Below are 26,508 nucleotides of genomic sequence, written 5' to 3' on the forward strand. Positions count from 1 at the left end.
GTCACGTTTTGGATGCCTGGACTTTCCGAGATAAGCCAGACAGATACCACATCTCATGCTTCTTTAGATGTTCAGCCATATTCACTGTTGGGGAAAATGTGGATGATGATGGGGTTACCCGGAGAGAATGCGTGTTGGGCCCGATTCCCTTTCATCTCTACACGCACAGAGATGTGGAGTCCCTGGCACGTCCTCCCTAGTACTACACAGTAAGGACACAACACGTGTACAGACGTGGTGCTCATTGTCCAAGTACTCCTGGTCCTGACCTTCTGATACTGCTTTGCTAGGTAGAATGAAGAACCCATAAAGTGTTTTCTCTCTACTTATTTTCAGTCAATCATGAACAGGAGTTACATTTTCTTGAGTAGCAGGAGATGTCCTCATTTGAGGGAAAGACAAAGTCCAGTGGTTTGATTTTTGCCCCTAGTAGTTACCCTAAAACATCTTTCAGCCTGGAATTACGTTTATTTTCATTTTCGGGGTTAGCTTTTATTCCCTAAAGGAGAGGAAAATAACAAATTAGGTACATTTTGTAGTTTAATCACAGATATTAGTAGGTGGGTTAGTAGAAATAAACAGTGGGTGCAGGGATGTGATCAGATAACTCTTCACCCAGGCAGACGCACGCACCATTTATCTGTGTTTCCTTCCGTAGATGTGGAGTCAGAACTACTTTCTGTTGCGAAGGGCCCAAGGGTGAAGCTCATGCTCCCTGTGAGCTGATCGGAGTCTCCAACAGGATGCACATCCACAGGGACAGCTATCACCTGCCTGCCATACGCACCTCTTCCGGCCCCTGGAATAAAGTCATTCAGGACAGGGGGTGTGCAGAGCTCCCAGTGTACAAAGTCACCTGCCACACCAGCGGTGGGGTAGAAGGTGGGCAGAGAAAGGAGGCATGGAACTGGAGGTGTGCCAACGATATGGATTTTGATTTCTTCTTTGTCTAATTTTTTGAATTATGGAAATACTGATGGCAAAAATCACTTAAGAATCTCCATGCATAACGTGGCCTCCGTTTTAACCATAGCCCCCTTTGGTCTTTTTGAATCTCTTTTGAATGTACTTGATAGATACACATCAAGGAATCAAGCTGCAGGTTAAACACTCTGTGTGATTCTCCAGGCCTGACAAAGGCTGTGCCCGGCCAGCCTCCTCGGGAAGCTGCCCTCCCTGCACCAGGTGTGGCTGTCTCTGAGCAGCTGCAGTCTAGGACCGGGGTCCTCTGGCTACTGGTGTGCTGTCACTACCTTTGTGTTCCTACCCAGGTGCTTTCTTTCCTGGGTCTCCAACCAAGGCCTTGGGTGGAGCCCCTCTTCAGGGGCCTCTGCCCAGGCCTCCTTTCAGGAGGGAGAGACACTTTTCCCAACTGCGATTCAGCACCCAGTCTATTTCCACTCCTAGCTCTTCCTGCTCACACTCCCCCTGCCCCCCGTGTTTACCCAGAGTCTACAAAACTGCCAGAACTGTTCTTTGGGCGTCTCTAAACAGTGAGGAAACACCTGTGTCTGGGCGGATCCTCGTGACCCTCAACAGGTGTGTGTTTGGGGGAAAGTGGGTGGAGGAATTGGTGCCTTCTTGGGTCAGACTCTTGCTTATGCTGCGGTAAGGGTCCCCCCGCCCCTATGAAACAGAAAAGAAAGAAAACAATAAATTCTATGGGAAATCTACACCAGGAACTAAGGTTATAAAACTGCTAACTTGGTTTATGGCTTCTGTAATTTATTTACTTACGAAGCACAGGGCTGCACGGGAAAGGTAATGCAAGGCCGACATGCATGCCTGCCCACTGCCTGCTCAGCACCTGCCCCGCTAGGAGTAGAGACAACAACATTGCAACTGTGCCCCTCACCCTTCCTAAAAATGTATAAAGGACGGTTTCACTCTTTGTTCAGGGCTCAGAATTTGAACCCTGTCCTCTGAGCCTCACTGGTGAATAAAGGCTCGTCTTCTCCCCGCCCGGTCTCTGGGTCAGTCCTTAGGAGAAGGGGACCCTGCGCCTCCTGCCACATCCTGGCCGCCCTTGCCAGGAGGGCGTTTGATTGACGGGACCCAAGGCGCCTTAGGCTGCACCGCGGGGTCCTCAGTTTCCCTGCTGACAAGTGCCATTGAGAGCGCTCCCGAGGCCGCTGTCGCCTGAGTGGGAGTCTCACCTGGACGACAGGAGCCCCCGCCCGGAGCCCAGCCTGGGCGCAGACCAGGGGAGGAGCCAGGCTCTGGCAGACGTCTGAACCGCGGTAGGAGCCCGGGCCTCACCCCGTCCCGCTGACGGAAGCCCTGACAGCCCGCGGACTCCAGTGTCCCCTACAGCAGACACCGGCCGCGCTGGCCGGGCGGGACGTGCGGGTGCGGGGTGTGGACGAAGGGCGACGAGACGGACCGGGCGGTACCCAAGCTCCACAGGCCGGGGCGGGAGTTGACTCTGACCCGCGGGTCCAGGGCCACCGCACAGGGCTCAGGGCCCAGGACGTGACAGCCGGGTCGCGGCCTGCAGGTGCTGACAGGGCCTGGGACATCCCTTAGGGAGGACAGGACCAGGCACAGGGTGTCCGTCTCTCCGCGTGGAGAGGCCTCGGTGGACCCGGACCTCAGGAACCGAGGGCGGACGTCAGGGAACTCCCACAGCCTTGGAGATCGCGGTTAAGAACGTTAGGAAAGCGTTTATGGAGACTATGGGGTCAAGAGGAGGGCCCCAAGCTGAGGGCACCGCGTGAATCCCATGGCCTGCTGGTGGGCGCAGTGGCCACTAGAGGGCGCGCTAGACAAGGCTCTCACTCGGGCAGTGAGGACGGTACAGACAGGGGCCCAGGTCACCCGACCTTCCCCTCTATGGATACTTGGCTGCAACTAGAACTGAACCCCACCCCCTTGGCTTAGGGGTCCCGTTTCCCGTGTAATAGTAGCAAAGAAGCGAGAAAGAGGCAAGATGACTAGGGACTCTCGAGGGCCAATGAAAGGGGCCTCAGGTGCACCCGTGCTGGCAGGAGACCCGGAGCGCCTCGGCCCGGATTCGCCTCCAGCGTTTGCTCCGGGCACCAACGTCAGCCCCCCAAGCAGCCGACGTCTCCCGCCTCTCCTCGGGTCACCTCACTGGAGACACGTTTGGACCCCGAACCTCACACTCAAGATCCCTGAGGGGTCTGGGGGACAGTCTTGTTTAAGTCCAGAGCTCTGCCCTTCTGTCTGGGCAATGCCGGAGACCACTGATGCTGACCCTCCTCCAGGGGGAACCCCTCGTCCACCAGTACTCTCGGCCTACACCAGGATTATATCCACGAGATCAATAGCAATTGAGGGAGGTCCGAGGTCCTGGACAGGTGGGAGATGACAGTCAGATTCAACTGGGCCACCCCACCTTGTTCTGTCAACCCTTCACAACTGCTGACCTGTTGAATCGGAAACATCACGCCCGTCCCATGCTGAGAGCCCCCAGGGGATGATAGATTTGGTGCAGTCAACCTTCCAGACCCCTAACGGGAGGAGGGCAGTCAGCTCCTTTATAACACAGGGAACCGCAGCGTGTCTTACAGGCTGCCGCTGAGCGGGTAGAAGAAAATGCCCTGCGGAGACCGTAAACCCTGAGCCTTGTGCTCAGAGAGACTCCCAGCATATTCTGAAGTTTATTCTGAGCCACTCCCAAAAAGCTTTGAGCAAGTGGACTCAGTGTGGCTGGGTTAGTTTAGTTTTATACATTTCAGGGAGATAGGGGTTACAGGTAAAGTCATCAGTCAATCCGTGGAAGGCATAATTGGCTTTCCTGGAAAAGGTGGGTCATCTCGAAGCCGGGTTGGGAGGGTGGGCGAGCTTACATGTTATAGGTAGGTTTAAAGTTTCCTTGCCTTGTAATTGATTAAAGACATGAAGCTTTGTCTAAAGGTCTGGAATGTTTCAACATAAGGAGCTGTTCTCAGAGATAAGCCACCAGACATAGAGTTTTGTGTAAATTGAGCACCTGCAGGTTTGTCTCAGGCCTGTTAATGGGTTACAAAGGATGTCTCCAAGAAGGGAGGGAGGCCATGATGAGGTATGTATGACTTCCTTCCTCCTGACAGAAAATTTAGTTTTGGGGTATTCCTTTGGCCACAAGGGGGTCCATTCAGTCATCCCGTGCGGGGCGCTGAGCTTTAAAATTTTACTTTAGTTCACAGCCAACACGACACCAAACAGGCCCAGTGGTGTCTCCCGGAATTCAGACAGTAGGCGCTGCGCCCTTAGAGGACCTTCAGAAAGACTTCTCTGAGCTGCCTCAGTGCAACAGGTATCGATACTCGCTGGTACTGGTGTGCACCTCCTCAGGGTGGGGTGAGGTTTCCCTTGCAGGACTGAGAAGGCTCGAGAGCTAGTGAAGGTCCTATTAAGAAAAATAACCCCTCCATCTGGACTCCACTTACAGACTGGCTCAGACAACGGGCCAGGATCACAGCAGCCATAGTCGGAATGACCTCCAAGGGGTTAGGGACCTCTTGGAAGCTACGTGCCACTTACAGGCCCCAGAGTTTGGAGAGGTAGAGAAAATAAACAGAACCATATGGCAGGAATAGAAAATCTATGCCAAGAAGCAAACCTTGCTGGGTCAAGTTCTCCCTATGGTCCTGTTTAGAATCAGGTGCACCCCACTAAGAGAACAGGACACTCGCCCTATGAAGGGCTGTGTGCTAGGCCTCCTCCCATGCTTAGGTCCCTGCCCAGACGACTGACAGTACAGGGAGAACTAGAAATTCATACGGTAATGGAGGGACTAGGAAAGATATCTAATGTCTTAAATAAATAATTTCAAGTAGAGTCTCCATTAGCTTGTCAACTCCCAAGCACCCCTTCTCGCCAGGGGATCAGGTATGGGTAAAGGATTGAAATTCTACCTCACTAAAGGCAAAGTAAAAGGGGCCGTTCACTGTTATACTCCCCACCCCAGCAGCCCTCCAAGCACTAACCACTCTTGCCAACAAATGAGCTAAAAATTCTGGTGCAGAGGATCCCATGGGAGATGGGATGAAAAGATGGTTTGGAAAATACAAAGGACTTATAACCTCTATATTAACTTCACTTATTATAGTTATAAAAGTACTTATCTTAGTAAGATGCTGTATTATGCTTTGCACCTGAAGATTAACTCAAAGACTAATACAAACGGCCCTTACTAAACACAGTTTGTTTGGGCCTCCTCCCCCCTAACTGGACAAATGCTACTAGCTGACATAGAAAAAAAAATGAGAAATTTAAAGTGAGAATCTTTAAAATAAGAGTCTCAAAGAGGGGAATGTGTTAGGGGTCCCTGCCCCTGTGAAACAGAAAAGAAAAAAAAAACGGAAGAAATTATGTGGGAACTCTATGCCAGAAACTAAGATTGTAAAACTGCTAACTTGCTTTATGACTTATGTAACTTTCTTTCTTACGAAGAACAGGCCTGCACCAGAAAGACAATTCAAGGCCGACGTGCATGCCTGGCCCCTGCCTGCCTGCTCAGCACCTGCCCCCCTAGGAATAGAGATAACTACATTGTAACTGTGCCCCTCACCCTTCCTAAAAATGTATAGAGAACTGTTACACTCTTTGTTACTGGCTCCGAATTTGGACCCTGTCCTCTGAGCCTGACTGGTGAATAAACGCTCGTTTTGTCCCTCACTGGGACTCTGGGCCAGTCCTTTGGAGAAGGGGGACCCTCCTACAACAATACCATCAGCACAATTCACAATTGCAAAGAGGTGGAAACAACCCAAGTGCCCAGCAATGCATGAGTGGATTAATAAAATGTGGTATATGTGTACCATGGTGTTTTACTCAGCGAAAAAGAACAAAGGTGATCTAGCACCTCTTGTGTTATCCTGGATAGAGCTGGAACCCATTCTGCTAAGGGAAGTAGCCCAAGAATGGAAAAACAAGCACCACATGTACTGACAATCAAATTGGTATTAATTGATCAACACCTATGTGCACATATAGTAGTAACAGTCCTCAGGTGTCAGGCAGGCGGGAGGCGGGAGAAGAGGATGGGTATGTACACACCTAATGGGTGTGGTGCGCACCATCTGGGGGATGGACACGCTCAAAGCTCTGACTCAGGTGGGGCAAGGGCAATATACGTAACCTAAACATTTGTACCCCTATACTGTGCTGAAATAAAAAAATAAATAATAAAACAAAAAACAATACCATCACCGTACGTGACTACAGGCTTAACACCTTCATTTTTGGCTGACTGTTGTTGTACTTGGCTGCTCGTGCCACCCGGCAGCTCCGCCTGCTCTCTCCCTGCTCAGCAAAGCTCCTGACACACATTGATGACGCTATTTAAAAATACAACTTTGAATTGAATTGATTTTTACCCAACATATGATAGCAAGTCAAAAAAACTGCATTTCTGAAATTTCTTTTTTGAACGTCTGCATAGTTCCAGAGCATTGCTTGTGGTCCATGTTTACTCATGCTGGTGATCTGTGAGAAGAAATTTATTTTCTATAAAAGCTAAATCTAGACATTCTGCATCATTAATATTAACTTATGCATACATTTGTGAAGCATTCTGATTAACTTAAATCAACTCAATGGGCACGTAAGAAATTTCCATTTTTATGTAACTGTGATTGATTCATTAGTATTTAAATTTTACAGTATTATTAATATTCATTCTTTATTAATTCATGATATAAAATCTTATTTGCTTTGTTTACAGTATTTAGAATATATTGCTCTCCAGGGAGGAATAAACAATATATTTGCTAAGTAATCATGTGCCATGGTCTGAAGTATGGGCAGATAGAATTTGACCTTATTATCCCATCTTTGAGACAGATTCTAACCCCTGGTTCTATCAATCAAGGAATCTAAAGAAAAACAATCTCTTATGATTATCTTGTTGTAGTGGGCTCCATAAGCAAGAAAATGTTTTCTTAATAGTGTTTTTAGTTCCCTTATGTTTCGAATGAGTTTTCAGTGTTCACACTGTGGCGAGAGCTGGCTGCTCTAAGTGGCCTTGATCTGGCAGCGCTACCGTAAGAGTGAGTTTTATCTCAGCACTGGCAGCTTAGCAACTGCACTTTCAAAGGATGCAGAAAATAGATAGAGAGACCTCAGTAAGATTTGATGACCAAAACTTTGTAACCTTGTTACATTAGTGCATTCTTTGGTTTCTTTGCCCAAAATGGGGAAACCTCCTTGCAGCCAGGCCATAATAACAGTCTTACAACACTTGTTAGTCCAAAGAAGATAAGTGATACCCAACAATAGATTGTGCCCAAGGACCAACTGAGCCTGCACACAACGCTGAAAATATGACCAATATTAATCCCTAGTGCATTATAATACTAAAATAGTAACTGGTCCTATAAGCAAGAAAATGTTTTCTCAGTAATGTTAACTTATCTGTATCTTTAATGTGAATTATTGCAGACAGCACACAGTTTAATCCTGCATTTTAAACCATGTGGCAATCCCTGTCTTTTAATTATTCTGTTTAGACCTCTCACATTTAAATTAATAACAGATATAGTTGAATCACAATATATCTTTCTGTTTTTCATTTGCTACTTTTTTCTCTCTTTTTTTGACCTGATTTAAATGGATGTTCCATTTTTTTCTTTATTTCTCTTTTTTTGTCCTCTTTTATAATAAATGAGCATTTTATCTAACTGTATTATATCTCATCTAGAAATTTATTATTTATACCTCTTTAAAATATTTAGTGGTCACTTTTAATTCATTAATGACTACACTTCCAAATAATATTATGCTGTTTTTCATGTACATGAGTCATTTCAATAACATATCCCCGATCCTTTTTTCTGTCTCATTCTTTTTGCTATTATTCTCATAATCTTGACTTTTATATATGCTATAAACTTACAATATTTTGCTTATTTTGCTTTAGGCAGTTAATGATCTTTTAGAATGATCAAAAATAAGTAAAAGCAATGAATATATTCCATTTCCAATGTTCTTTGTTCCTTTGTAAAATCCAGGTTTCATCCTATCATATTCTTCCTGCTTGAAAAACTTGCTATAGAATATCTTATGGTATATCTGATAGCCATAAATTTTTTAAGTTTTTGTTTAATCAATGAATGTTAACCAATGACTGAGTCCAGTAGTGTTGCCCTTCCTCACACAGATCACAGTGTTTTATCTTCTGTGGAATTAGAGGAGAATTTGATTCTTCTGTGGCAAAACAGAGTTTCTGATTTGAGTAGCAAATCCAAAGAAAAATGAAAGAAAATAAATGTCCCGCCAGTCCAGACCTATGTTTCTCTCCTGAGCACAGGTACAGTTGCTAGTTCCTGCACAGGTGCAAAGCTGGGACAACTGTCCCTGGGAAGATAACGTTCCCTTAAAAGATGCTGCGAGCAGCCACTGTCCCCTGGTCCAACCCCTTTAGCTTGGCCAAGCCCATTGTGGAGAAACCTGAGGCTGATGCGGTACACTCTGAATGAGGAGCAGTGCTGAGTCCTCCACCTGTGACTGTACACCTAGATCTTCCAAGATTAGATCCCCATCCAACCATGTCTGCACACCTGAGTCTTCCAAGAGTAGCTCCCCACCCAACTTTTCCTGAATATCTGGATCTCCCAGATCAGATCTCCATCCAAATGGGTCTATACACCTGAGCCTTCCAAGAGTACACCTTGATCAAGCTATTCATGTTCCCTTGGTTGCACCATAAGGAACACTTTTTAGGACTCTTTTAAACATTTTATGTGAGTGTCTGGTGGGATTCTTGAAGGAGGAGCCTGAAATAGGGTGAAGATTTCACTAATTTCTGCAGTCCCCAGATTTTTCACTGTCCTAGCAGCCTGTGATATGTCTTCACTGGTTTGGAAGCTATTCTAGATGAAGTCTTCTAAGAGTTATCTTATTGTGTTGACCCAGGTGAGTGGATATTCACATTCCCTTTCCTTGCAGACAGTGTCTGTACTTGGCTTTTAGGTTGTTTTCACTGCAACTCCAGTTCTCTGACAGTTCCAAAAAAGATCAGAATTCCAAGTTATGCCACCCTTTTTCTTGTAAATAAAGCAGCAAAGCTCATTCTAGTTCTGTACATTCCCAGAGAGAAGGCAGAAGTCCCAGGACACTTTTTAGGTGAGACAAGCATTAGCCACTTCAAAGTGACTCTACTCCTATTGTACCAGAGTGTCCTCCCATGGGGGATTTGCTAAAACAAGACTGTAAGGATACTGAAGCCTGAGAGACAGGAAATCAGTGAGGCTCTGCCAGAGCCACTGGCCTGAAGAAGGACCCTAGGGAGCCCCTCTGCCCGTGAACACTCATTTTCTTGCAATGGAAAACACTCAGTGACTTCTTTCCACAAGCTGCTATTTCCTGTCTTTGGTCTCATTCTCTACCCTCCTGCTTACTAGTCTGGATGTCACATTCTCCCGATTTTTCAAGGGTTATTCAGGTCTAATTCCAAGTTTTCTTTTTAATTTCAGAATATCATGGGGGTACCCATGTTCTGGTTACATGGACTGCTTTTCTACTGCTTGAGTTAAAGTTATAAGCATGCCCATCACCCAGATAGTGGACATTGTACCCATCAGGTGTGATTTTACCCATTCTTTCTCCCCGTCCTACCTGCAAGATTTCTTTTGTGTTTTACTTCCATCTGTGCATGTGAGTGCTGATCGGTTAGTTCCAATGTGACAGGGAAGAAACGTGGTGTTCAATTTTCTGATCTTTTGATGTTTCACTTATCTAATAAGTCCGAATTTTGACTCTCTGTCAAGGTACACTGTCTTCAATCCAGACTATTGAATAAGACCTGCTGTCCTAGACCTTCAGAGAACTGTGGTTTGTTCTGCATTAGTAACTACATTAGTGAGGGAGTTTGGCTTTTATCTCTGCCTGATTTAAGGGGCTGTTGCGTCCAGTATCAGACTGTGGATTTGTCAGCCCTGGATGCTTCACTGCAAAACTGTTTCAAGATGACCAGTAAATTCCTGTTTGAGGGGATATGGATGGATTCACATCTTACACCTCTAGAGAATGTGTGCTTTGCCCGGGATGAATTTCTGGTGAAAGACGATGATGTCATCATAGTGGGTTACCCTAGATCAGGTAAGAAGAATGTGTGTGTGTGTGAAGGGTGTGTGCCTGTATGTGCATGCCTTTGTGTGTCTGTGTGTGTGTGTGTGTGTGTGTGTGTGTTCGAAATATATAATTTGTTTTTGATTTTACAGGCTCACATCTGTAAGGAACTTGCTTTGAGTCTCAGATGAGACGTTGGAATTTGAACTTTTGAGGTTTCTGGAGGGAGTTAGGACTTCTGGGAACTATTGGGAAGGGGTAGTTGTATTTTTCATGAGAAGGAAATGAGATTTGGGGACCAGGAGTGGAATGCTATGGTTGGTTTGGATGTCTGTCCCCTCCAAGTCTCATGTTGAAATTTGAACCCAGATATTGGACATAGGACCTGGTGGGAGGTGTTTGGATCATGGGGGCAGATCCCTGGTGAATGCTTTGATGCCACCCTCAGGGTAACAAGTGTATTCTTGCTCTTTTATTGCCGTGAGATCTGATTGTTTAAAAGAGACCAACACAGGAATGGTGGGCACCCTGCACCATTCTTGTCACATAAGAAAACGCAGTCATGCCTTCCCAATAGTCCCCTTTCTTTATGAAAAGGATTTGTTCTGCAACATTTGGATTCAGTCAAAAGGCCATACTCCAGGATCCCAGGCCCCAAGGACAGGGTCCCCACCCAAAAGACCTCACTCCACCATTGGGTGGAGAATGGACCCCGGCTGTGGGAATGTCTTCTGGAAGTGCCTGGGGCTGATGCCTCTCCTCGGTGCTGATCTGCAGTCGAAGGCGGACTGATAGAGAAGACCCAGCCTCTCCCCTCAAGTTGGAGCAGCTCTGTAGTGCCACGAATCCCCCAGAGGACCCAGGGCACCAGACAGAGATGACTTTCTTCCAATGCCCTTTCCTGATTTCCTCACTCGTCATATTAATAGGTTCCTGCTATGAGCATTCTCTCAATTAATCACTTCTACAAGATTTCCTGTCTCACACTCTGCTTTTAGGAAACCTGATTAAAGCAGCCCCCCTTTGCCTATCTCCTAATTCCTCATGCCATGTCTCATCCAGAATTTCACAAGAAATGGCCTGTGTGTGGCAAATTGGCTAACATTGGGGCCCGAGGCATTTGTCTTGTAGCCGTGTGTACATAGCCAGAAACCTGATTTTACATACAATTTAAGTTTTTTTTTTTTAAAGAGACAATAAAAGGAGGTTTTTTTTATTCAAAGGTATAACTGGATAAGTAGATTTGTTTACAACCATTCTTCTGAAATACTTTTTAAAAAAATACGACCAACTTCTTTGCAAATAGCATACACATACCTCAACTATGATGACCTAATTTTTGGTGGATAATGTACATGATTAGGCAGAAATAGGTAAGCCCACGCTGGTAGATTAACTATCCAATACTCAATCAAAATTCCGTTTGTGGCCTCCGCTTCTTGATCGATTTCTATTCCCACTTCGTCTTCTACCATCTTGTCGACTTCCTGAGCGACTCCCCTGTCGACTCTGTCTACCTGACCGGCCACCAGATAAACCACCTGACCAGCCCGACCGGCCCGACCGTCCACTTGACCAACCACTCCTCTGTCTGGAATTAGATGTGTTTCCATCATAATATTCAGGCAGTTTGGACGGCACTGAGAGCATCCAGTCTGAATCATGCCACTCTGCCTGTAACCTTTCTGACTCAGCTGTGGGAACATCAAAGCAAACACCCATATTTCCTTTTAGGAGGCACATTCTGGTAATCTGGGACACAGCATTACTACTCAGCTTTCTGTTAAGTTCTTTCCAAGCACAGCTGACATCCTGTATTTCCTCTAGGCTTTCCAGAGTCATGGTCACAAACCCCTTATCAGAGGTGATTAAAGATCGTGGTTCAAAGTTCGATGCACCAGAAATGTGGGCTAATGCTGCAGCCAACGCATCCACTGCCCCTTTCTCTTCTATCAGTCTCTGAGCTGATGGTCGGAAAAAATCAACAGCAGCATAAGAAACAGAAGCCAGAGACCTGATGGCATCCATGCTTTTAGATTTAACTAAATCCATTGTAGAAGGAACACCTACACGTTTAAAAGTAATTCCTGCTTTTTGTTCCACATATCTTAGTTGACCTCTTTCTCTTGGTTGATAAAAACATATACAAATCCCTGTCCGGCCAGCTCTACCTGTGCGTCCAGAGCGGTGGATATAGGACTCAACATCCTGAGGAGGAGAACTTTGGATCACCAGGTCAACCTCAGGAATGTCCAAACCACGGGCAGCCACATTGGTTGCCACCAAAACTTTAAAACTACCTTCTCTGAAGCCTTTCAGTGTAATTTCTCTTTGTGATTGTGCAATGTCTCCATGTAAACACTGGGCATTCTGTTTTATGTGTGGATTCATAGCCATTTCAGTTACATTCTCCTTGGTCTCGCAGAAAATAATAGCCCTCCCTTCAGACCCACTGTAGACTTGAAGGACATCTCCAATAACTGCTGGCCTCTGAGACCAATGACACTGGATTGCCAAAAGTTCCACAGTAGTTGCAGCCTTTTGAGTCATTTTTCCAACAAGGTCAACCTGTTCATATCTGGATTTCATGTATTTTTTTGCAACTTTGTATACCCACTGTGGGCAAGTTGCAGAAAAAAAGTAAAGTCTGAGGATTGTCTTCAGAATCAGTTTTGTAGGATTCGTGAATAATATCTTCAACTTGTTCGGCAAAACCTCAATCTAACATCTGATCCACTTCATCAAGCACAACGTGGCGCAGTTTAGAAAGATCCAATCGGCCACTCTGCAGATGGTCTTTGATACGACCAGGGGTCCCAACCAAGATGTCAATACCATTTCGAATATGATTAATTTGGCTTTGATATGATGTTCCACCATAAAAACAAGCCACGCTGAGTTTCCTAGTAATATCTTTGAAGTCTTTGGCTACTTGGTTTGCCAATTCCCTTGTTGGGGACAAAACAAGTACCTTTGGTGAACGGCTTTTTTTACTTGTTTCTTGATTTCTTTGGAGTCTTTCAATCAAGGGGATGGCAAAAGAGAATGTCTTTCCTGTTCCTGTCCGTGCTTGAGCTATTAAATCTTTTCCTTCATATACAGGACCAAAGGTCTTAACTTGAATGGGAAAGAGATATGTTACCCCTCGACCTTTCAGAAGCTTTATAGTTTCTTCAGAAATAGGAAAATTGGAGAAGGCTCCCTCTTTCTGTTCACGTGTTAAAGTCTCCTCCAGTTTATTATCACCTGATTTATGGCTAGAACTATCTAAGGATGATACTCGCTTTGACTTTTTTTCATATTCATCAATATCTCCATTTGGTAGATCTTTTCTTCTTGACTTATGAGATTTAGAGAATTCATCTGAAAGTCTATTAAATCCTTCCTCAGTGTCTCCATTTAGCTTCTCTTTCATTTTAGCTTTTTTGGGCTTGGGAGCATCCAGGTTATCCATAACACCATTTTCTCTTGCTTCTGATTTCTCATCTGAGTCATAATGGTGCCTTGACTTCCTTCTATCACTCCAGTATTGTGTAATGTGTTTTCAGCTTATCTTGTTTAAATCTTCATAACAACCCTATAAGGGAAGTACAGGTCCATAATCCCTTATCCGAAATTCCGATATCCATAAAGCTCTTTTGCCTCTCCTTCCTCTGGCTCTCGGACTCCTCCAAGGGTGCTTCCAGCTCCATAATGTCCCCCCAGAGGAGTTTCCCAGGCATTACTGGCCGCCGTCGCCTCCCTCCAGGCACAGTGGCCACAACCACCTACGCGCAGCGACAGCCTGAAAGGAAGCGGGGGCAGGGCGGCCACCCGGTCAGGGCCGTGTGTCCCATCCGGGACACGCACCGCACGGCCACAATTTAAGTTTATTTATGGTAAAATTGGGAGAGACGGTTGTTGAGCCTAGAGCCAAATCAAGAAAGCAATCACATTTACAATGACTACACAAAACTCTATAGGAATATATTTTACCAAGCTGGTGAAGGATCTCTACAAGATGAACTATTAATACAAAAATACTGATGAAAGACATTGTAGATGATAAGAACAGATGGACAGACATCATGGATTGGAAGAATATTATTAAAATGACTATACTGCCCAAAGCGCTCTACAGATTCAATGTGATGGCTATCAAATTGCCAACATCATGTTCTTGGGACTCCCAGTGAAAACATTCTGAGAGGCTAAGGAGTCAGGTGGGCTCATAAAACCGAAGCACACTGGGCATCCGGCCTGGGGATATAAATTGGTGATTATTCTGCTTTCAGGCATCATTTTCATGGGAATATCTCCTGGGGAAGAGGGTACAAAGTGACAAGGGAATGGGAACAGAGACTGTAGAATTGATAGTCAAGATTATAGGGCCCACAAGTGATTGAAGAACTCTGGGCCCTCAATGTGTAAAACATCTTCATAATGTTAATGCATCATATTAATATTGTGATTCTCTCTTTTACTTTACTACTAGGAACACACTGGATGATTGAAATTCTCTGTCTGATCTACTACAATGGGGACCCTAGCTTGGTCCAAAGTGTCCCAAATTATGTCAGGTCCCCATGGATAGAGGATAATCATTTTCAGGAAAACATAAAGAAACAAGATGGATCACGCCTCATGACGTCACATCTCCCCGTACAATTATTCCCCAAGTCCTACTTTACCTCCAATGCCAAGGTGCGTGGATGTGGGTCCTTTTGAAGGGATCTCAGGGGAATGTTCTCTCCTTTGATGAGATGGTGCATCTAAGGAAGTAATCCAAGTCCATGGCTCATACGCCAGTGTCCCTTGCCCCCACATCCATGGCAGTCATAATTAACTGATCATAGCATTCGCTCTGTGAACTCAGAGGACAATTCTAGATTTTTCTTAATGTAGTGGGACAGGACAGCTATTACCAACTAATTATTAAACTTGGACAAGGTTAAGATAAATTTAGCATTCTTTAACGGGAGAGTGGAAAGGGAAGGCAGCTTGTATTAAAAGAGTAATGGTTTGAGAGTGAATATTTCTGTTGAATAATACCAGCTGTGTTTGAACAGATAAGCAGTTTGGGTTTGGGATGTGAGGAAATGTGGATCACTCAGAAGAGCAGACAGAGATAAATATTCATACTGCACTTTCATAAACTTCTTGTATCTTTTAGATCATTTATATCATAAGGAATCCAAGAGATGTTGTTACCTCTTGGTATCATTTATTAAAAGGAGAATTGAGACAGAAGCAGCCAAAACATTTTGATGAATTCTTGGATGACTTTGTGCAAGGCGAACGTAAGTAAACTCTAGACCTCTCATTATAAATTTTGGGGGATCATAGTAATCTGGGTAGTTTCAGAGATATGATCTATTTTGCATTCATTGTTTCAAAGAGTAAATCTGTGGTCCATAAATGTTTAAAATTTACCCGATGTCATGACAAATACTTAGTGGGAGACCAAAGATAGTATGATTTTATTTAATTCCTTTTTGATTCAGAAAATCAGTCCAAATATGGAAACACTTCATATAGGTGCCTGAATGAATATATGTACTTTATTTCTATATTTTTGATCCATTCTGCTATCTCATCATCTTATATTCCTCATGTGAATTCTTTCTTATTGATGATGTATAGATGCTCCTTGACTTATGATGGGGCTATGTCCTAAGAAACTCATTGTAACCAATATCATAAGTCAACGATGCGTGTAGTACACCTAACCTTCCTACCAAACACCGTAGCTTAGCCTACCCTGCCTTAGAGATGTTCGGAACACTAACATGGATATCGTTAGCCTGGGAAATTATCAAAATTGAAAATTCAAAGTATGGTTTTTACTAAGTGTGTATTGATTTTATACCATTGTAAAGGTGAAACATTGTAAGTTGAACCATTTCCAGTTGGGGATCATCTGTAACAGATTCATTACATAGTTTTTAAATTCTGAATTAACTGAATTCCCCCCTAATTCTTGGCAACATATTTTTCTGTTGAGAAGTTGTTAGAGGACATTTAGTATATTGCAGCGCTCTGATTTTCGTTTTATTTTAGATAATTGTATAGTTTCTGTGATGATCTGTTTTTTTACTATTTTGGCTGAGGAGAGGCTTTTCACATTGAGCTGTCATCAGATTTCCATAAGTGACTGGAAGATGTGTTTTGCAGGATGTATTCTCGTGGCCTGGGATTCTGTGAAAGTTGCCACCCTTTCATTATCAATAGCCAAAAGAAATGAGTAGTTCAAAATTCAACATGACTCTTTTCTTCCCCACACTACTCCATACACAGAGTGCTTATTACAAATGTGGTTAGTTTGTATGTTCATTTGTACAACTATGATTCTTATTTTTTTAATAAAACACATTTTATAGGGGCTTTCACCACCATGAAATATGTTTTTTATATTCCTGGAAAGGTGTTTGGCTTTGTTTTTCAGGGTGTGGATTTTACCTTGGATAAATGTCATTGGCAAGTGTTTAAAAAATTTATCTTTTACTTTTTGAAATATTTTCAGATCTATAAAATATGTAAATGTACAAAGAGCTCCCATGTTAAATGCTAACATATTTCATAAGAGTGGTACAATGATAAGTGTCAGGAAATCACCATTTAAATATTGATACCTAATGTAAAGGCTATTCACAATTCACCAATCACCATTAATGTTAAATTTCCAAATTTCCAATCCTGGATCCAATCTTAGATCATATGTTGCATTTTTTAATTTTTAAAAATTTGTATAAATTTATGAGGTACAAGCATAACTGTGTTACACAGACAGATTGTTGCATAGTGGTGCACTCAGGGCTTTTAGTGCATCCACCACTGGAATAATGACATTGCACCCTTTAAGTAATTTCTCATCATCCATCCTTTCTCTGCACTCCACCCTCTGAGTTTCTATTGTTTATCATTCAACACTCTATGTTCATGTTTACACATTATTTCACTCCCAGTTATAAGTGAGGACATGAAGTATTTGTCTTTCTGTTTCTGGGTTGTTTCACTGATGATAACTATCCATGTTGCTGCAAAATACATGATTTATTCTTTTTTATGGCTGAATAGTATTCTATTGTGTTTATATACCACATTTTCTTTATCCAATCATGCTTTGATAGTCAGTTACATTGATTCTATATGTTTGCAGTTGTGAATAGTGCTGTAATAAACGTATGAGTGTAGATATCTTTTTGATATGATTGCCTTTCCTTTGGGTAAATATCCAGTGGTGGGATTACTGTATTAAATGGTAGCTCTATTATTAGTTCTTTGAGAAATCTCCATAGTGTTTTCCATAAAGATGGTGCTAATTTACATTCCCACCAACAGTGTATAAGCATTATTCACTCTCCTCATCCTCCTGACCTGTTATTATTTTTTTTTTGTCTTTTTGATAATAGCCATTCTGACTGGTATAAGATGCTATCTCATTTTGGTTTAATTTGCATTTTTCTGATGATTAGTGATGTTGAGCATTTTTTCATATGCTTGTTGGCTATTTGTATGTCTTCTTTTGAAAAATGTCTGTTTATGTTCTTTGCCCACTTTTTAACACGATTGTCTTTGTTGTTGTCGAGTTGTTTGAGTTCCTTGTAAATTGTGTGTATTGGTCCCCCATTGGATATATACTTTGCAAATATTTCTCCCATGCTGCAGGTTGCCTGTTCACTCTATTGATTAGTTCTTTGGCTGTGCAGAAGCTATTTTGTTTACTTAAGTCCCATTTGTCTATTTTTATATTTGTTGCTTTTGCTTTTCAACTCTTTGTCATACATTCTTTGCCTAGACCAATGCCAGGAAGAGTTCCACTAGGTTTTCTTCTAGGATCTTTATAATTATGGATGTTACATTTAAGTTAATAATCCATCTTGAAGTATTAATAATTTTTGTATATGGTGAGAGATAGGGGTCCAATTTCATTCTTCTTCACATAGCAATCAATTTTCCCAGCATCATTTATTGAAAAGTTATCCTTTCCTCATTGTAAGTTCTTGTTGATTTTGTCAAATATCAGTTTGCTATAGATATGTCACTGTATTTCTGGGTTTTCTATTCTATTTTATTTATCTATTTGTCTATTTTTATACCATTATTCTTTTGTGGTTACTGTAGCCTTGTATGTAATTTGAATTCAGGTAATATGATGCCTCCACTATTTTCTTTTTGCTTAGGATTGCTTTGGGTATTTGGTCTCTTTTCTGGTTGCATATGAATTTTAGGATTGCCTTCTCTAATTCCGTGAAAAATGATGTTGGCATTTTGACAGATTGCATTGAATCTGTAGATTCATTGCTTTGGACAGTATGGTCATTTTAACAATATTAATTCTTTTGATCCACGAGTATGGGATGTTTACCCATTTGTGCCATCGATAATCTCTTTCAACAGTGTTTTGTAGTTTTTCTTAGAGAGATCCTTCAACTTCTTAGTTAAATATATCTCTAGGTATTTTTTGTAAATATTGTAAATGTGATTGTCCTCTTGATTTGGTTTTCAGTTTGATTAGTTTGGGGTATATAAAAATGCTACTAATTTTTGTATATTGATTTTATATTTTGAAACTTTACTGAATTTATTCATCAGAGATGTGAGGATGGTTCGACACATACAAATTAATGGATGTGATACATCACATAAGCATAACTAAGGACAAAAACCCTATGATCATCCCAACAGATGCAGAAAAAGCATTTGATAAAATTCCAAATCCCTTCACGATAAAAGCCCTCAATAAACCAGATATAGAACGAACACACCTCAAAATAATAAAAGCCATATAAGACAAACCCACAGCAAACATCATAGTGAAAGGGAAAAGTTGAAAATATTCCTTCTAAGAACTGAAAGAAGACAAAGATGGCCACTGCCAGCACTCCTGCTCAACACAATAGTGGAGGCCCTAGCCAGGGAAATCAGGCAAGAGAAAGAAATAAAAGACATCCACATTGGAGCAGAGGAATCTCTGTTATCTGATTGTATAAACTTATAACTAGAAAACCCTAAAAGCTTCATTTTAAAACCTCCTAAATTTCAGACATTGCATTTAGTTATCTAGTTTTCTCTAATCTGAAACACTTTCTTTTTATCACCTTGACACTTTTGAAAACTGTCCAGTAAGTCTGTACAATGTTCTTCAATTTGGCTTTCCCTGATATTCATTCCACCCCATAATGAATTGCAAGATATATTCCTTTGGCAAGTGTACTTCAGATATGATGCTGTGTGTTTGAGGAATCAATTCAGGAGGCACATGGTATCTACTTTACTCATTAGAAGTCATCTTACCTCTGTTCATTTGGTTAATGTGGTGTCTGTGAGGTTTCTCCCATGTCAATATTAATATTTTCCTTTTATAATTAATATATGTCTTATGGGGCAGTATTTTAAGAATATTCCACTTTTATAATTCATTCATGACTCATTTCTCTGCCAATTATGACCATGGTGTTCGCCTAATGCTTCTACTTCCATCATTTCTACCACATTTCTTAATCGGAATTCTATTGTAAGAATACTTATAATTCTATAGATTATAATATGATCTAGATAGATTATATAGATTATATATGTAAGATTTTGCATTTTTTCTTATCTATTCATATCAGCATGTATTCATAGATTCCTATTTTACGTTATGGATTTATAGTCCATTCTTACCATTATTTATTTTGTTTATAAATTAGTCTCAGATTTGTTGATTCCACCAGCAATGTGTGAGAGTTTCTATCTTGTCTACCATACTGCTAACAGAATGTGTGGTTTTAGTTATTAATTTTTGTCAATCAAATAGGCCAATAATGGTATCTCAGGTTAGTTTTTATTGGCATTTCTTTAATTATGAGTAAGGCTGAACACCTTTTCATTTCTTTAAGAGCCATTTTATATATTTCTTTTGTGATGTCTGTTTTTGTAATTTCCCCATTTTTCTATTTAGATTTAATCTTTTTCCCATTAATGTTTAAGAGCTTAAAAAATTAGCACTATTAGTCCATTGTAATATCTATTCCAAATATTTCTTACAGCTTGTGAGTTGTCTTTTCAACACCTTTTTTTTTTGGTCATGCAATGTTTTAAAATATATATTAATGTTCTAATCTCTCATCATATCAGGAATTTTTTTAAAGAGATAGAGTCTCACCATCACCAGACTGGAGTGCAGTGGTACGACCCCAGCTTACTGCAGCATCATACTCCTAGGTGTAAGAGACCTTCTCACCTCTGCCTCTAAAATATCTAGGACTATAAGCATTCACCACCATACTCAGCTAATTAAAAAAAATTATAGAGACAGGAACTTGCTATGTTGCCCATGATGGTCTCAATCTCCTGGCCTCAATTGATCTTCCCTCATTGGCCTCCCAAAGTGTTGGCATTACAGGTGTGAGCCACTGTGATTAGTCACATCAGGATTTTGAATCATAGTTAAGAACCTTTTGTTCTACAGGGAAACTAAATATGAATTTATTAATATTATCTTTTCATACGTGTTACATTTTTTACATTTAAATTGCTGATTCATTATTCTTGTGATTGATGTGAGGAATAGATCTAGTTTAATCTTTTTCCCCAAAGTGATACTGAGATGTCCTATTACCATTTATTAATAAGTGCATCATTGTTTGTTAAAAAGCTCCATAATGCACCAGTTGTTGGCACAGAAACCAATATCATCTGGAAAGATGGATGTCAAAGTCCCTCTTTAGAAATTCCTTCAAAACTGATTGAATGTGTAGAATTTAAGAACACCTAAACACATATAGTTCACTTCTATTACACTTAAAAAATCTGGGCTAGGCCGGGCGCTGTGGCTCACGCCTGTAATCCTAGCTCTTGGGAGGCCGAGGCGGGCGGATTGCTCAAGGTCAGGAGTTCAAAACCAGCCTGAGCAAGAGCGAGACCCCGTCTCTACTATAAATAGAAAGAAATTAATTGGCCAACTGATATATATAGAAAAAATTAGCCGGGCATGGTGGCGCATGCCTGTAATCCCAGCTACTCGGGAGGCTGAGGCAGAAGGATCACTCGAGCCCAGGAGTTTGAGGTTGCTGTGAGCTAGGCTGACGCCACGGCACTCACTCTAGCCTGGACAACAAAGCGAGACTCTGTCTCAAAAAAAAAAAAAAAAAAAAAAAAATCTGGGCTAGATACAGTGGATCACGCCATAATCCTAGCACTTTGGGAGGCCAAGGCAAAAGTATCTCTTGAGGCTAGGAGTTCAAGACAAGCCGGGGTGACATAGCAAGGCCTTGTCTCTACAAAATAAAATTTTAAATTAGCTGGGTGTAGTGGCACATGCCTATAGTCCCATCTACTTGGGAGGCTGAGATGAGAGGTTAGCTTGAGTCCAGGAGTTCAAAGCTACAGTTAGCTATGGTCACCACTGCACTCCAGCCTGGGTGACAGAGTGAGACCCTGTGTCTTAAAAAAAATCTAAGTGGTAACAATGAATATAGTTGTTTCTCAGTACATAGAATAATGCATCTCAGATTTGCTGATTTATTTAATCATTTTACGGTAAACTTCTAGAGAAAGAGGTTTGGCCTTATTCGCTTTACATATTCCACAAAATAAACATGAACTTTCACTTAGGAATGGCAATAAATATTCAAGGAATATGAATTTGAGAGGAATAATTAGCTTTTGTCTTTTGTGCCTATTACTGCAGTTGTTTACGGATCTTGGTTCGATCATGTTCTTGGATGGATAAAGAGGAGAGAAATGGGGTCCTTCCTACTGATTTTCTATGAGGAGCTGCAAAAGGTAATTCTCCTTTCCTTTCCTCCTAGAGTTAGCCATACTGTCCTCTCTTTCCTAGATCCCTTTCTATTCCTCTGGGTAGAGACATTCCTGAGAGGCAGTACAGTGTGGTGGGGAAGACCTTGACCCTCTGAGCCAGGCTTCCTGCCACTGACTGGGCAACCTCAGCAAGTTCTTACCCACTCCGCGCCTCAGCATCCCCAGCCCTAAACCTGGATAACAGCAGTACCTTTCTGAACCGTGAGAATACAATGGACAGTATCTAGAATAGTGTCTGCCATCGTGTGTGTGTGTGTGTGTGTGTGTGTGTGTGTGTGTGTGTTAGCTATGTCATCATTACAGACCTATGTTCCTTTCAAACATGTCTCTGTTTTTAGGATAAGACACTCTTAAGGCATTTGGTCAGAATGGCAGCCTGGCACATCTTATGCTCATCTCTTTGGTTTATGCACATTCTCCAAGAAGCACAGATATGCTATTACATGGAAATTATGATTTATATACAAAGATTCCCACCTGATAACTCCTACATCTCATCAACATGCCCCATGAAAGCACCTATGTTTGTCTCCGACTTGGGAGCCATATGGCAATTGGATGGGCTATGGGACTAGCAACCTAGGCACGAGTCATGTCACTTCAACTCTCAGACATTGTTCCGTGTTAAAGCCCTCTAGTCAGAGTTCCCATGAGAGGAGGCCTAGAAGAGGGAAATCGCGAACAGGAATCTAACCACTGTAGACTTTGTGTTATAGGCAACCATTCTGGTGCCAATAACAATAGCCAATTTTCATCAAAGCCTTTCTCTATTCCAAATGTACTTCTGTTAACTCATTTAATCCAGGGACCACTGAAGTTTCTAGTTCCCTTTTATAATGGAGAGTTATTTCTGGAAAGTGGCTACCCATGTAGGAACCCCGTTTTTCAGGCCCCTTTGCTTCCAGATGGGGAAAGCGGCTTGGTTTTGCCAACAAAAAGCTGGTGTTGCTTCAGGGTGGAATTGACACAGGAAAGGGTGCCTCTTTTGCCTGCCTGCCTGCCTGCCTTCCTTCCTTCCTTCCTAGATTCAAGATATTTTATTGATTTTACTCTAATTCTTATTTATTTATTTTATTTCAGCATATTACGGGGATACAAATGTTTAGGTTATATATATTGCCTTTGCCCCACTGTAGACAGAGCTTCAGGTGTGTCCATTCCACACATGGTGCACACTGCACCCAGTAGGTGTGAATATACCCATCCCCTCCTCCCCTTTCCCATCTGCCCGATGCCCGATGAATGTTGCTACTATATGTTCACTTAAGTGTTGGTCAGTTAAGAAGGGGTGCTTCTTTTATGTGATATTTTTCTTCATCCACCAATGGAAGAAAGAGATGCGTGAACATGTGAGGAGGGATAGAAGCCAACAAAGAGAGTGGAGGTTAGGACCATGAAGAGTCATATTAAAATTCATGTGAGTAGCAGAATCCACCTAGACTTTTTATGAACAAGGAACAAACTTAGTGCCAAATGTTAGAATGTCAAGGAAATTTATTATGTAGTCTTAACCAACTTACATGGTAGGTACCTTTACAATCTCCAATTTATAGATCTGAAAACTGAGGCATATAAGACATCAGAAATTGCATAGGAGCCCACAGATATTAAGAGTTTGACTTTGATTAGAATTCAAGCACCTGTTTCATAGCCTGTGCTTATAAACACTATCTGCTGACAATCTTTCCTTCCTATAGGACTTCAGGGGCAGTGTGGAGAAGATTTGTCAATTTCTTGGTAAAAAATTGAAGCCACATGAAATCGATTTAGTCTTGCAAAACAGTTCCTTCTCAGCCATGAAAGAGAACAAGATGTCCAACTATTCCACACCAGACAACCACATAACTCGTTTCTTCACTGCGCCGATGTTGAGAAAGGGTGAGAGCCAGTGTTTTGGGGGAGCAAAGGTGTATCCCACAGATGAGATGGGCTGTTTCTCAGCAGTCACATGAAGTGCACGACATGGAAACACATGTGTTTGAATCCCAACTACCCCATATTCCCTTTTTGAAGGGACTGGTCATTTTCAGAATAAAGAGTAAAATGGGCCTGGCAGGACTGTAGTAAGAAAGGGTCAGAAGATACATCGCTCATCTTCTCCTCCTGCTTCTATAGAGATAAGAGAAAGCCCAGAGCACCAGGACCCTCAGCAGATGTTTGCTTATCAGATTCTCCAGGTGGCCTTTACTGGTTTAACTGTTCACTTAGAAGTAATCAGTTTCCACGAAGCTTCCAAAGTAGTGTCGAGAGTTCCCATGTGCCTTTCCCCCTCTCTGCATCCTCACAAACGTAGCACAGTATCAAATCCAGGATATTGGCATCACAGAAATCCACAGGCCTTATTAAGATCTAACCAGATTTACATACATTTGATTGTATGTCTGTTTGTAGATTTCTACAAAATTTTATCACATACATGAAGTCATACATGATCACCACCTTAAAAATCCCTGGCAATCACAGATCTGTTCTCTGGCTCTATACATGTGTCACTATGACAGTGTTACTTAAGTGGAGTTATATAGTATGTGATCTCTTGGCATTGAGTTTTTTCACAGCACAATACCCTTGAGCTCCATTCGATCTGTTCCCTGTGTATCCTTTTTATTCCTGAGTCATCCATATGGCCATGAGTTCTGCCACGTGGTGAACACAGTGGATATTAGCTATCATAATTTCCACGAGTTATCTCTTTTCATTAATCCCACAAAACCTTCTGAGGTGAGAACTCTTATTACTGTGACCATTTTACCCACAGTTTCTTATAAACTTGGACAAGGTCACACAGACAGGAAAAGGCAGAGCCACGGTGAGAACAAAGACGTCCCTGATTCCTTCTCTGCTGAGCTTAATGCTGTTGGCTGTGGCTTCTCCACAACACGGGGACTTGTGTGGGGCCATAGGAAAGGACAGGGTCTTTAAGGCACAAGCCCAGTAGACACCACCTTCAGTATCCAGGACAAACTATTTCTGCTTTAAAATGTCCTCTGCAGTAGAGTTCACCATCCACAAAGGCAGGAGGTCCACTCTGAAATTAAATAGGTTTTGTTATAAAAAATATTTCTTCTGTTTATGAAAATATCTTGTTCTTACTATATATTCAACCTCCTAGTCTTGATTTTTATATCCAGGCAATTGTTTTATGAGATACAACCCCTTTGCCATTTGTGCTCAGTGGGCTTTGATAGAGCAGAAAAAGCACAAAATCTGTAGGATGCCCTGTTTTACTCTTCCCAGAAAAGATTGACTAGACTGATGTGGCCATTGAGGGACATGGAGTGACAGTCTTGGTTGCATGTCTCGTACTTTTCCTCAATGTCCTAATGCTTTTCCTTTGATCTCTGCTTGGCAGGAATTTCTGGGGACTGGAAAAACCACTTCACTGTGGCCCAGAGTGAAGCCTTTGACAAGTTATTTCAGGAGAAGATGTCAGGCTTGGATGCAGCACTCTTCCCCTGGTCCTGAGACTAAAACGTCTGATGGTTTCCAAGTGTTATCTATGTCTGTTACTTTTTCTCTCTGCACTTCTGCCTGATGGGTCACATCGAAAACAGAGAGCAAAATGTCACCTGCTTTCAGTGGTCTCATCTCACCTAACGTAGAGTCCAAGATAGCCCTGTCTGTACCTATTCACTAAACCTAAATGGCAAGCAATGTATATCTGATCAATAAATGAAAATATTACTTGGACTGCCTGTTTCTTTCAAGCAACTACAACAGTAATAATATAATCTATTAGGATTTAAGGCAATCAATACAAGAGAGCCCTGTGCCCACCCATGTTTAAAATATACCAAGTTAGAAAGAGAAGTTAGAAATGTAACAATTAAATTATCACCATGATGACTTATAAAGCTGATATTGGAAAACAATGATGAAGTCTCTTTTGGCATCTGGCACAGTGGTTCATAACTGTAATCCTACCTCTTCAGGAGGCTGAGGCGGAAGGATCACCTGAGGTCAGGAATTCCAGACCAACCTGAGCAAGAGTGAGACACCGTCTTTATGAAAAGTCAGAAAAATTACTCAGGTATGGTGCCACGCCTGTAGTCCCAGCTACTCTGGAGGCTAAGGTGGGAGGATCGCTTGAGCCCAGGAGTTTAAGGTTGCAGTGAGCTATGATGACACCAATGCATTCTATGCTGAGCAACACAGTGAGACCCTGTCTCCAAAGAAAAAAGAAAGAAAAAATCCCACAAAAGTCTTTTTTGACCTGTCCACAAAACAGTGTTTGATCTGTCCCACAGAACAGCATTATTATATAAATGAGATATAACAGGAATAGATATTTGTCTAGCTGTGTGAAATAGATTCCAATCCCAAGTCATTCTTGACATAAACAAAAGGATGATAAAAATTATTCCTTGGAAAGCTATGTGTATAAAGCTTTTAACAATATTAATTCTTCTAATCCATGAACATAGGATATGTTTTCATTTATTTGTGTCTTCTTCAATTTCTTTCATCATTGTCTTATCTATTCCTAAGAATTTTATTCTTTTGTTTGTTTGTTTTTGGATGGAATTTTAAGTTTTATCTTCCACATCACCTTCCTCTGAATGTATTTTGTGATATTCTTCCCTAGAAGATTTTCATTCTTTTTGATTGTAAGTGGGGATGTTTCCTTCATTTCTTTTTCAGAAACTGTGTTAGTATACAGAAATGCAAATTATTTTTGCATGTTTGTTAAAATGTTACACTACC

The 26,508-nt window shown here is 41.8% G+C and overlaps 2 protein-coding genes across 6 annotated transcripts; one reads left to right on the forward strand and one right to left on the reverse strand.

Moving 5' to 3' along the window:
• The first annotated feature begins 1,852 nt into the window (after positions 1 to 1,852).
• On the forward strand, positions 1,853 to 25,494 carry LOC105873827 (sulfotransferase 2A1-like). 5 transcript variants are annotated; one of them, XM_075998951.1, is made up of 9 exons: positions 1,853 to 2,240; positions 3,880 to 4,027; positions 4,145 to 4,261; positions 9,845 to 10,047; positions 14,492 to 14,700; positions 15,170 to 15,296; positions 21,674 to 21,768; positions 23,502 to 23,682; positions 25,157 to 25,494. In XM_075998951.1, exons 2-9 carry the CDS (start codon positions 3,981 to 3,983, stop codon positions 25,267 to 25,269), a joined length of 1,092 nt encoding a protein of 363 aa, XP_075855066.1. In that variant the 5' UTR covers positions 1,853 to 2,240; positions 3,880 to 3,980; the 3' UTR covers positions 25,270 to 25,494. The 5 variants fall into 5 exon arrangements, 3 of the variants coding, with proteins under 3 accessions (XP_075855066.1, XP_075855067.1, XP_020139182.2); XM_075998952.1 differs by lacking the exon at positions 3,880 to 4,027; XM_020283593.2 differs by lacking the exons at positions 3,880 to 4,027; positions 4,145 to 4,261.
• On the reverse strand, positions 11,270 to 13,804 carry LOC142865739 (ATP-dependent RNA helicase DDX50-like). The gene is given in 3 exon segments (XM_075998954.1): positions 11,270 to 12,654; positions 12,656 to 13,541; positions 13,654 to 13,804. Coding segments are annotated over 3 exon segments (2,202 nt in total). The 5' UTR covers positions 13,740 to 13,804; the 3' UTR covers positions 11,270 to 11,424.
• Positions 25,495 to 26,508: the final 1,014 nt, after the last annotated feature.

The sequence above is a fragment of the Microcebus murinus genome, chromosome 32 (genome assembly GCF_040939455.1).
Source record: "Microcebus murinus isolate Inina chromosome 32, M.murinus_Inina_mat1.0, whole genome shotgun sequence".
NCBI lineage: Eukaryota > Metazoa > Chordata > Mammalia > Primates > Cheirogaleidae > Microcebus > Microcebus murinus.